This window comes from Leishmania martiniquensis, chromosome 1 (genome assembly GCF_017916325.1).
Source record: "Leishmania martiniquensis isolate LSCM1 chromosome 1, whole genome shotgun sequence".
NCBI lineage: Eukaryota > Euglenozoa > Kinetoplastea > Trypanosomatida > Trypanosomatidae > Leishmania > Leishmania martiniquensis.
The window spans coordinates 2,501-14,724 of record NC_090136.1 but is presented as its reverse complement, the minus strand read 5'-3'; the positions used below and the strand labels follow the sequence as shown (position 1 = coordinate 14,724).

At 58.1% G+C, this 12,224-nt stretch overlaps 3 protein-coding genes across 3 annotated transcripts; all 3 read left to right on the top strand.

Moving 5' to 3' along the window:
• Positions 1-130: 130 nt before the first annotated feature.
• LSCM1_08140 (uncharacterized protein) lies at positions 131-2,128 on the top strand (the record flags this gene model as incomplete). Its single annotated transcript, XM_067325480.1, has 1 exon — positions 131-2,128. The coding sequence occupies one exon, from the start codon at positions 131-133 to the stop codon at positions 2,126-2,128; it is 1,998 nt and encodes a 665-aa protein (XP_067181655.1).
• Positions 2,129-3,647: 1,519 nt separating this feature from the next.
• LSCM1_08139 (uncharacterized protein) lies at positions 3,648-5,306 on the top strand (the record flags this gene model as incomplete). Its single annotated transcript, XM_067325479.1, has 1 exon — positions 3,648-5,306. The coding sequence occupies one exon, from the start codon at positions 3,648-3,650 to the stop codon at positions 5,304-5,306; it is 1,659 nt and encodes a 552-aa protein (XP_067181654.1).
• Positions 5,307-6,261: 955 nt separating this feature from the next.
• LSCM1_08138 (uncharacterized protein) lies at positions 6,262-7,263 on the top strand (the record flags this gene model as incomplete). The annotated part of the gene is made up of 1 exon (XM_067325478.1): positions 6,262-7,263. One exon carries the CDS (start codon positions 6,262-6,264, stop codon positions 7,261-7,263), a length of 1,002 nt encoding a protein of 333 aa, XP_067181653.1.
• Between the last annotated feature and the right edge of the window lie 4,961 nt (positions 7,264-12,224).

Below are 12,224 nucleotides of genomic sequence, written 5' to 3'. Positions count from 1 at the left end.
CTTCGCCCTCTTCTTCGTCCTGTCCTACCCCCATTGGACCCTCTCTCCTCACTGACGTCCTCCTCTCTCCCTCTCTCGCCCCCGGGGTGCTCGGAAGTGTGTGGGCATCACGACCTAAACAGCGCCCACAATGTCGGCAGAGCCGCCGTCGTCGCAGCAGTACATCAGTGACGTCCTCCGGCGGTACCAGCTGGAACGCTTTCAGAGCTCCTTTGCGTCCAGCATGACCCTCAAGGACCTCCTCTCGCTCCGGCCGGAAAACTTCAACAGCTATGGTGTTGTTGAGGCAATGGACATTTTGCGATTGCGCGACGCCATCGAGTACTGCAAGGCCAACCCACTCCCCGCCTCACGCTCCGGCAGCGACGTGCTCGACGGCGACGGCGACGGCGACGACGGTACTCCTGAAGAGAAGGAGGAGAGCTCGACGGAGCGCCGGCGTCAGTACACAGCGCGCGGCACCACCGTCCTTTGCCCATCCGCGGACAACACAGAGGAGGTCAAACGCAAGAGCCGCATCGTCGTGGCCATCCGTAAGCGTCCACTCAGCGCCGGAGAGCAGACGAACGGCTTCACGGATATTATGGAGGCCGACAACAGCGGCGAGATTGTGCTGAAGGAGCCGAAAGTGAAGGTCGACCTGCGCAAGTACACCCACGTGCACCGCTTCTTCTTCGACGAGGTTTTTGACGAGACCTGCGACAACGTCGCCGTGTACAACCGCACGGCTCGTGCGCTAATCGACACCGTCTTTGACGGCGGGAGTGCGACGTGCTTTGCCTACGGCCAGACCGGAAGCGGCAAGACACACACGATGCTGGGCAAGAGCCCCGAGCCCGGCCTCTACGCACTCGCGGCCAAGGACATGTTCGACCGCCTTACAGGGGACACGCGCATCGTCGTGTCGTTTTACGAGATCTACAGTGGCAAATTGTTTGACTTGCTGAACGGCCGGCGGCCCTTGCGGGCACTCGAGGACGACAAAGGAAAAGTAAACATCCGCGGCCTCACCGAGCATTGCTCTGGTAGCGTGGAGGACCTCATGGCGATCATCGGGCAGGGCAACAGCATCCGCAGCTGCGGCTCCACCGGCGCCAACGACACGAGCTCCCGGTCCCACGCCGTTCTTGAGATTAAGCTCAAAGCGAAACGGACGGCAAGACAGAGCGGTAAGTTCACCTTCATCGACCTTGCCGGTAGCGAGCGCGGCGCTGACACGGTGGACTGCGCGCGACAGACACGCCTGGAAGGGGCGGAGATCAACAAGAGCCTACTCGCGCTGAAGGAGTGCATCCGCTTTTTAGACCAAAACAAAAAGCACGTCCCCTTTCGCGGCTCCAAGCTGACTGAGGTGCTCCGCGACTCCTTTATCGGCAACTGCCGCACCGTCATGATTGGTGCCGTCTCTCCCTCGAACAACAACGCTGAGCACACGCTGAACACACTGCGCTACGCGGATCGTGTCAAGGAGCTGAAGCGCGTCACGCCCGAGCGGCGTACAGTTTGCATACTCAGCGACCCGGAAGACATCGTCTTTGACGCGACCGAGAGCAGGCCACTGTCACGGAGGCCAACCACCCGACTTTCGACGGCCGCCCCGCCTCTCTCCGGCGTGCCGGCAGGCGCCCCGCCACGCAGAAGCACGTTGCTTAGCAGCCGCTCCGTCAACACGCTCTCGTCATCGTCGTCTTTGTTGCAGGGCAAGTTGGCGTCCGTCACCACGAAGTCTCCATCGCGGGATCAGACTCCGGACACCATGTGCGGTAAGCGCCCTCGCGACTCGGACGGAAGCGGCGAGGACGAGGTGGTTGGGCGACCGAGCTGCCACCCCAGCTTCAAGCGTTTCGAGGGCTGCGCTGAGCTCGTGGCGGCCCAGCGCAGCCGCACCATTGACCAATACAACGCCTACCTTGAGGCGGATATGAACTGCATCAAGGAGGAGTACCAGGTGAAGTACGACGCAGAGCAGATGAACGCCAACACGCGCAGCTTCCTTGAACGGGCACGCGCGCTGGTGAGCGAAAAGCAGCGCGCAATGGAGTCCTTCATGGCCCAGCTGGACGAGCTGGAGAAGATCGCGCAGCAGGTCGCCAGCATCAATGCCTTCCAGCAACACCTTCCGCCATAGAAGCCGTCTTCCCCGTTCGTTTAGGCGGCGGTATTTTTTTTTTGTTTCGCTCGTCGATCGCTGGTCGTGACGTGCGCTGCCTGCACATCGCTGTATATGTATGCCTGTGCGCACGAGCTCGGTCATCAGCGCCAGTGGTGCTGTCGCACCGTTGCGTATTTCTCTTGAAGTGGCGGCAGCTGTAGTTGCCGTTGCCCTTTTTTTCGTCGTCGGCACGCATGGGCTCGTGGCATCTTTGTCGGAGATGGCCACGCGTTGTGGGCGCCGTTTGGAGTGACCTAGACTCGGACGTTGTCTTCCCACCCCCTCCCTTCGGTTTCTCGCCCACGTCCGGCCCCTCTTTTAGGGCCTCTTACTCCCGTCCCCCTCTCCGTCTGTGCTGGCTTGTCTGCGTGTTTGTGTGTGGCGTGCTGTTCGCCTTTGGTCTCTTTTCTTTGCGCTTTTGGTGTTAGACGTAGATGCCCCCCACCCCCTCCCCTCAAGCACCACTGCAACCTCGTGCATCACATCACGCAGTTGCAGCGGATGTCTCTCTCTCTCTCTTTTTCGCCACTCGACCAGCTCTGGCAATAGGCTTGCGCATTGGGTGCGCACGTGTGATTTCTGCGTCTGCGCAGACGATCTTCCAGCGTATCGCGCAACGCCACACACACACACACGCACAGTAACCCTTTCCGTCTCTGCGTCTGCCGCATCGATGGCGCCTGCGTCCAGCAGTGGCATAGGGAAGGCAGCGATCGTTTGTGCTTTCCCGCTCTACAGCGTGCACCCAGCTTCAACGGCTCAGAAATAGACTTCTGCTCTTGCGCACAACTGTACGCACCTGAGGGGTGGTGTGGTGGCGGCGACCATGACGAGGCGGTGGCCTCCCTCTCTCTTTCCATGTCTATGCGTCTCTGTGTGCGTGCGGTGGGCCACCTTTTGGCTCCGTTCTGGCCCTTTCATTCACCCGCTCCCACAAACACACACATGCATATATATATATATAGTGTTGCTGTCTGTCTCTGTCTCTCTCTCGTACACTTCTTGTCCACTTTTCAGCACCGCTCATTCGTGATTGCTTGTGTGCTTGCCACCCGCGACGCGCCCCTCCCCCTTTTCTCCTCTCCTCTCCTCCTTCGGGACATCCTCGCGCACGCTCCCTCTTTCCCTTCCCTCAAAAATCGAGCAAGAGAGAGAGAGAGACGCATGGAATGGTGCGTACTGGCTCCACCACATGCCCTTGCAGGCCCCCTCTCGGCATCTCCAAAAGACTCATACCAGTGACTCTCTTGCCTTCTCCTGCAGGCCGCTTCGCATTCCTCTTATCGCCGTTTCTGCCGTTTGACGTGGCACCAGTAACCCTCCCCTCTTCCCCCTCCTGCTCGTCCGCTCGGGCCTCTGGTGCACGCGTCGGATAGAAACCTTTCACACACCATCCCACTTGCACATAGACGGTAGGTGCGGGGACGCGTTTCGCTTTCTACAAACGACGTGTGCCTCACGCGACGACTCCCATCATTGGCTACATCTTGTGCAGATGATCCGACAGTGCCTGGCGCTGCTGAATGATTCACCACTGGTGAGCGGAGGGCCGGTGATGGGCCTGATGCAGGGCACTGGCAATCGCACAGCAATCCACCCCTCCATCAGCGATGCGCAGATTACGCAGAGCGCGCTGGAGGTGAAGATGTCGAGTCTACTGGCGCGTGAGATGCAGACCAAGGCGACAGAAGCAGAGCGCGAGCCTCCGCTGAAGCGCAAGTGGGTGAAGGCGCCCATATCCCAGCTGTCAACGAGCCTCTCACGGCGTGATTGGTTTCGCCTCATGAGCTTCAACATGATGACGGATGCGTGGGGACCTAGTCGTACCACCCCTGTGGAGGCGGTGCGAGTGCGCGTGCCGCAGTTTACACGCAACCCCGAGTGCAGCGACCCCGACGCCTTTTGCGATTACGACCCCCTCATTGACAAGGAGGTTCCACCCTTCCTCTCACCGGTGCACCGTCGCCAGCACCTCGTTGAGCTGCTGCGGTGCTACGATCCTGACATTGTCTGCCTGAATGAGGTGAATCGGACATTTTTCGACACGGACATGTGGCGATACGTGCGCTTCCTCGGCTACGGCACGCTCTACCAGTCCAGCCGTGGTGCGAGGGTGCGTGCCCTGCGTAAAGGCGACAATGCCGCAGCTCCGTCACACCAGGGAAAAATAGCTGAAGGGGAGGATATCGGCAACGTACTTCTCTTTCACAAGAGCCGCTTCTTCCCACTCATGATGCCAGGCCGCGACATCGGTCAGCGCTTCCACTTTGCACACTTTGCCGGCATGCGAGACAAGGTGACAAACATGACGCTCTACGTCGCCTGCGTGCAGCTGACCGCCGGGGCGACGGCAGAGGCCGCGGACGTCCGCCTGCACGAGGCGCGGCAGGTGCTCACGATACTGGACGCCCTCGCCCGAAACGACACAGATCGCTCGCACCAATCCCATATCGTCTGCGGCGACCTGAACAATCGGACGGACAATGAGCCATGCGTGGAGCTCCTGCGGGATAGATTTTTCTCCACGCACGACCTGATTGGCGGCCCGCGCTGGACTACGTGGCACTACCGAGACGACGCCCGAGCGGCTGCCTACAAGGTGTACTACGCCAAGAATGTGGAGGAGGCGCACCGGTCGGACATGGCCTACAAGGCCGAGGAGGAGATCCAGCGCTTCCGCCGCAAGGACGCCGATGCCTACCATGGCGTCTTCTCAAAGGTGCGGCTTGTGCGGGACGAAATCGTAGCTCGGGCCAGGAAAACGCAACCAGGAGAGCCATCGGTGGCAAAGGCCACGCCCGAGGCAGCGCGACCGCCGCTTGTTGATGCTGCTGCTGTATCTACGGCCGCGGCCGCGTCATTCCCTGTGCCTGAACCAGCAGCGCTCAACGACGCCACCGTAACCGACCAGCTCGCGCTGTTGAAAAAAAGCCGCGAGGAGAACGGCGTCACGTACAACACACAGGACTTCATTTTTTATGACCCCAGCACCCTCGCTTTGCATCAGGTGTTGGACTTGCCCGAGGACGAGGAGGTAAATGAGGCGCAGCTTTTCCCCAACCACAAGCTGCCCTCCCATCATCTCCCTCTCCTCATCGACATATCGTGGACTGAGACCTTCCCTGATGTCGCCGCACGGACGCTGAAAGAGTAAACACGTACGACCTGGGAGGGTGTACTCAGCGACTCTGTGCCTGTGCGCAGCCTCTTCTGTCTCGAGTACCAATAGGGGTGGCTGCAGCTCAACGCCATCTATCGCATCTGGCGCACACACTGAGGCAGCCACGCGTATCATGCTATATCCCCTGCATACCGACTCACTGGCACACGGCGCCTCACCGCCACCACTCAGGTCCGTTCGGGTCACAGGAGCCTTCAAAGGATGGGCCGCAGGGAAAGGATGAGCGAGCGGATAGGGGTGAGGGGCTGCTGTGGCACATCACGCAGGCCGCTGACGCCGCAGCGTCCATTTTCACGGCACCTGCCACCTGCATTTTGTGGCTCACTTGACGCAACGGTGAGCACGACGCATGAAGGCATTTCGGGCCGCTCCACGCTTGCAATTTTTTTCTTCTTGGCCCCTGGACTCCGTAGGTGCGCTGGGAGTGCCACTGCTCCCTCCAGCGGCCATCCCAGAGCACGGGAAAACAAAAGTAGTGTTGGGGTGATGGGGAGGGATGGCCGATGACTGGGTGGCATGGAGCAGGTCTCGCATACGGGGCACACAGGGACCGCTTTCTTTCGGCCCACTCCTCTTTGCTGATACGAATTACAACTGCGCATGCGAATAGGCAACGCACCTTTCCTCTTTCTTCTGCTCCTCCTCCTTTTTCCCTCTGTCTTGACCCCCCCGCCCACTACACACACATACGCACGCACATATACGCACAACCGCCTTCCGTCGCTGTTTCCGCCTTTCTCACATGCGCTTTTCTTTTTCGTGCCTCGCAGTGCCTCACCGCCGCTGTCAGCCTTTGCGTTTGGCGCTCCGCATACACTCCGCCCCATTCCGCTCGTCTGCTGTGCCCTATTCGTCTTTCGCTGTGCATTGGCATTTCTTTCGCACCTATCTGTACATCGGCTGCCGCATTCCCTCTCCTGATAAAAAGATGCGCGGCACTCTCGTTGCCGCTTTCGTAGCGGCGATTCTTGCGTGCGTTGCGCTGACCATGACGCACGCCTACTCGACAACGTACACCATGCGCAGCTCCGAGTCCGGTGACTTCGCCTTTGATCCCCTCGCCACCGATTTCTGCAAACTGCAGGATTCTGCGTCACACACGGCCATGCCCACATCGGCCTCTATCCAAGAGGCTCTCCAGAGCGCCTACAACCGCGAGGGAATTAGTGGCAACATCCCCCTCGGCGGCATGACAGAGCAGGCGGTGTGCACTGGAGCGCAGTGCGAGTGGCGGTGGTACCGCGGCCTCTTCAGCACCACTCGTCCCCTGTTCCTACGCGGTGTGAACTACTGGGGCGTAGACGACGACTCCGCTCCAGTGGACAGGACCACTCCGGTGTCTGGCTCCTACACGAACTTTGACATCAACTACCCGCGCTCCTGGGGCAACCTAAGCTACTGGGGCAAGCGACTAGTCGTCATGCAGCCGTCCGGCAAGTGGGTGAACGCTGAGGTGTCGGCCCCCTTTCACAAGTTCCTCTGCGAGTATTACGTCTATGCTGACTCCGATGGCGTCAATGGGCTGGTGCCCACCTTCCCGGGTGGCAGCGCTATTCCTATTGTCAGCAGCTCCGGACACATCTACACCTACTGCGGCAACATTGTCAGACGGGACTCGCAGAGCCGCTGGATCCTCCCAAAGTGCAACGAAACGTTCCCGTGGTGGGGAGGCCTCATTATCGCCGTCATCTTGTATATCATCCTTATCGCCCTCATCCTTGGCATCTGGTGCTGCTGCTGCGCCCGCCGCCGCAGAGAAGAGGAGAAGCGCCGCCGCAAGCTCATCGGTTCCCAGTACGACAACCAGAGCAAGATTCCCACGCAGTCGGAGCTGGGGCTGAGCTGTCACCGGTCTTTCGCACGCGGCAGTCAGTACAGTTCTTACAACAACTCCGAGTCCGACTCCGACTCGTTCTCTGCACGCGAATAGACAGGCGTATCATCCTCAGCCGCAGCCCTTATTCACAACCTCGTGCCCTCTCCGCGGCTTCAAGTTCTCGGCCCACATATTCTTTTTCCTCTCCCGCCATCTCGACACTGTTCACAGGCGAACCCATCGACCGTGGCCACTACCTTTTTTTTTTCCGCGTCGACGAAATCGCTGCGCTCAGTGGTGCTCATTGCTGTGGTTTGGCTCTGCTGTCAGGGGTCACCCAAGAAGTCAAGCCTCTCCAGGGCGAGCGACGAGATCGCAGCCTCAGCCCTTTAGCCGCCACGTACTTTCGCCGTTGCTCCGAAGAGCGAGTCGTGCACTTCCCTGCTTTTACCTACGCTCTCTGTTGGTTCTTCATGACTTTCCCGTGGCTCAAAGGAGACGGACTGTTTGTGGGCTGATGGTGCAGTGCCGTGTGGCATCGAATCAGGAGCGACTGCCAAGCTTAATAAGAGTAGTCTCATGTGTACAGCAGCTGGAGGCCGGAGCTCCTTTTCTTGCCGCTTTCCAGCTCCCTTCGAAGCCGCTGCACGGCTTCGCCGATGAAATGCCCAAGCCGGCTTCACCCGCTACGGCACTGTATAAGAAGTAGGAGGTGCAGCTGTTATTGGGGACTTCTTTCCTCACCTCACAGAGCTCCATGCCGCCCTCTCCATCGGTGAAGAAGACCTTTTCACGTGTACCCCAGAAGGAAAGACGGGTGACTCAGGCACATCCACACACACACACACGCACGCACGCACAGAAACATGCCAGCGGTCGTGCCGACACCAACTGCGTGGATTACAGACTCGGCCATCCATCTGCGGCGCTGGGCCGGCATCCCAGATGGCCAGCAGGGCATGCATGAATGCTTAGATGAAGCCGTCAAGCTCAGTCCCCAGGTCCGTCTCGCGCCCATCTGTGCAGCGGGCATCCAAGCGCCGGGGATGGGGATGAAAAGAGCCGGTTGAACGCATCGCCCGATTTGGGCGGCAGAGCGGCTCGTCCAGGGCAGGGAGAACTCAGCTGTGGTGCGGTGGTGTCGGGTGAGCTCCTGCTATGGATGCGCGTGTACAAAGAGAAGCAAGAAAAAAAAGATCCGGCTTTTTCGTCCCTCTCTCACGACGGTCGCTTCCCATATTGTTCTGCTTCGCATCCCTCGACCTGTTTGCATACTTCCACATGTCCGTCTTTGTCCTTCTCTCGTTCTCCTATGACCACCTTCAGGCGTGGGAATGAGAGCACCGGCGTGAAGTTCTCTTGCGCCCCGCCCTTTTCTTTTTTTCGCGTTGCCTCCCGCATGTGTAACCTTTCGGTGTCTTCGGTCCCCTCTTTACTTTTTCGTTTTCGCTGTTGCTGCCTGTTTGTTTCGGTTGTCTGACTGCCGCATGTTGTCCTCTCATCGTCGCTACCGCTGCTTCTCTCGATTCTGGTCATTTTCTGTGAACTCTTTTTCTCCTGCAGTGCCGGGCTCCAGGCTTACGGCATAGTTTGCCAGCCAAAGGGAGACGCAGCAGCGAGAGGATCATGACATGAAGAGGAGAGATGGCTCCCTAAAAAGCAGTCCTGAGGGTGACACCTCGCGTCATTGTTTGTCCCGCTGAGCATCACGTCGTCCTCCTTTCATTCTCACCACCGTCCGCTCATAACATGTGCCCTCTATGCCCCTTTATTTTTTTCGAGCGTCTTGTTTGTGTGCGAGGCTGAGAAGGGCCTTTTGTTCTCTGCTTCTCGCTATTTCCTCGTATTCTTCTGCTGCATCATAGTGTCGTTGCTCTCGCGTGTCCAGCCCCTCTCTTTTTTTTTGCTCGCATTCCTCCCTTGTGACCGTGTGCTAGCTCGTTCTCCTGTCCCCTGAATGATTTCGTCTTTGCCCATCAAGCTAACGTTGTCCTACCCTTGCGCAGCTTCGTGAAACCTCCCTTCGCCTCTCTACCTCACTTCTATCCTGCCGCGCCCCCCTCCTTCCCCTCATTGGTCAACCGAGAAGATATTAATGGCGACACGGTCACGAGAGTGCCGACGTTCACGTTTCCCTCACAGCATGATGCCTTCTCTTCGTCTGTTTTTCTTGTAAGCCTCATTCCCACCCCACCCCCTCTCCTCTCCTCCCTTTCTATTTCATCTGGTCTCTCTCAGCGGATGTGAGTATGTGTATGTGTGTGTGTGTGTACGTATCTCGCGATCCGTACGTTGACGTTGTTTCTCACGTCCCTATCCCTTTTTTGCCTACTTCACTGATGAAATAGTTGGATCGACTTCGCCGCGTAGACAGCTTTCGGCCGGATAACCTCACTCAGCTCTGCCCGGCTGCCCCCATCTCCGCACTGTGCCCGCGGCTCACTTGTATGTACGACCAAGCCGGCCCCATTGGAAGGTACCTGCAGCATCATATAGGCTACACAGCTCTGTGTCGAGTGTGTGCAACAAATCCACAGCGCGGCGAACGTTTCTGCAAAGACGCAGCACAGGACAGAAATCGATAGCCGCAAACATCATGTACTGCTTGGCGCACAACTGACACCAAAGACCGTACTTCAGTGTGCTCATAACACACACACGCACGGGCACAGAGCTCTACTAAGCGCCTCCCTCGCTACGAGAGGAGCGCACCACGACACTGAGAAACGCACTCACATTTATGCACACATGCGGTAACGTAGTTGACAAGTGCATGGACGCATGCACGTGCCTCCACAATCCGCTCCAGCGTTACAGGGCACTCGGCGCTTTCTATCGGACATCCCGCCAGGAATTTCGTTTTTTTTTTTTTCGTTCTCCCTGTAGTCTGTGGTCCGTGTGCGTTTCGGAGTTGTCTCTGTGTCGCTCCCTTGCGCGTTTACTTCCGTACTTCATTGGGCAGGTGCTCTTTTCTTCTTCGTTGCCCTTCACCTCGTCCTCATTTGACCCCCCCTCCCCTCTCTCTCTTTCGCTTTCTCTCTCTCCCCCGATGTGTGGGATTGCCCGTTGGCAAGGCTTCGCCTTCTGTTTGAGTCCGCCGATGAATGGTCTAGGCTTCTCTCCCTTCCTCTTCACTCCACTACTTCGCATGCTTTGCTTCATGCCTGCACTGATTCTCATAAAGAGAACACCCACCAGGCAACGCCGCGGATTACCACCACCATCTCCCCGACACTACTGCCACCAGTACGCCAGAGCACTTAGCCAAGGAGCAGCATGGCTTGCTTTCCACAGAAAGAGAGAGGTACGCTCGTGAGCGCCGTGCTATAGAGATAGCAACTCACTCGATTGTGCTATCTACCCTTCTCTGTGCACGGATGCTTCCCCCTCCTCCTCGGAGAGCGCAAGGCTCAGGAAATCTCCGTCGCAGCGCCCCTTCGACGCCGAAACGGAAACGAGCCACCTCATCTCCACTCGTACCAACAAAACAAAACGCAGTATTCGTGACCCTCCTTCAGAGATGTACTCGCCGTAACACACTCCCACGGCAGATTCAGCCTCATTGCTGGACTGATATTCCTCAACACTCTCCTTCCTCCTCTTACCCATCATTTTCTCTCGTATCTCCCACCTGAGAGCCGAGCTGTTTTCGCCATTCGCATGCATCGCCTTTCGCGCACGCTTTAGCAGAAAAGCAAGCCCAGCTCTTCCCGGCATTGTGCTCGCTCCCACCACCACCTCCTCTTCCGCACACTAGCTCCGCACAGATGCCTCTGATCGACACTGCTGCGCACGCCTCCTTCCATGCTCCTCATCAACAGGGCAGCTGCGTGTCTCACGCATTCGCTCACTCGCGAGTAAGCTCTAATGCGCCGCACAAATCGCTTTCTTAGAGAAAGCAAACAACAGCATCGCTGTGCCTCTCTCTCTTTTTCTGCTCCACACACCGCTTCTATTCTTCATCGTCATTTCGCCAGTTGACTCCATGCCGACACTTCCCTTTGCCAACGAACCACTTTTCTAATCTTCTCGCTTCAATGTGGCGACTTCAACGTGCCTGTGCTCGGGGTAAGAAGCGTGTGCTCTGGTGTGAGGCAAAGCTGAAGCGCGCCACGTGAGAGCGCTTAGCTCAGTACTACGCGCGATCCCCCCGACAACGCAAAGAACTATGCGCTTCTGCCTTTCTGGGACGCGTGAATCTGTCGAGCCAGCCCCGCAGACAAGGATGCGCGACGGCATGGCCACAAGTACTAGAATGAAGAGTGAAGCGTTCACTCTCTACTATCCCCACCGTCTTTCCTGCACACGCATGAGTGCTCTGTGCGCAAACGGTGGATACCTGGTGAAGCAGCGAAGCCCTCTCGCCCTCCACGCCACCATCGCCTTTCACACAATAGTTTCGGGGGAAAAAACGCCCACCCGCCCGCCCAGGAGGTTGCTGACAGGCCCCCGGTAGCGGCAGTGAGGGTGCCCGTCGAAGCTGCTGTCTGTCCCGTAACGATTGGCTGCGCCGTATTCCTAAATAGTTTGTGTCTTTTCGTTGAACTCGTAACTGCAACCAGTGAGCGTCGATTCCTTCTGTGAGCAGTTGATTGCTTTCCTTATTCATAAGTAAATATGGCTGCGCCCAGTCAACGTGTTGCCATGCGGCTCCCTAGTTCCCCCCATCCTGTTAGGGAGCAGACGCGCCGACACCCCACCAGGCCCGTGAGTGGTGTTCGGGTGGCACTGCCTACACGGACTGCGCAGCGAGGGGCCCACCACTAAGTATAAGCGCGCTCGCGGGCGGAGCCCGTCTGTAACCCTTGCCCGTTCCGCGAGCAGCCTAATGTCTGTGTGTGCTTTCTCCCATAAAACGATAGTGGCGTGCTCTGTCGACCAGCGTCCCCGGCGGTGTGTGCTCCACGCACCGGGAGGGGGACGAGGGCTGGTCCTGGCCAGAAGTCTGCTTACAGGAGAAATGAGACCCGCGAGCGCAACGAAGATGAGGCGTGATTTGCTCCCTAAATGTGGAGGAGTGCTGTTCAAGCGCATGCGACTAGCAGGAGCGTCAGCCACCCTCATCACGTTCTTCT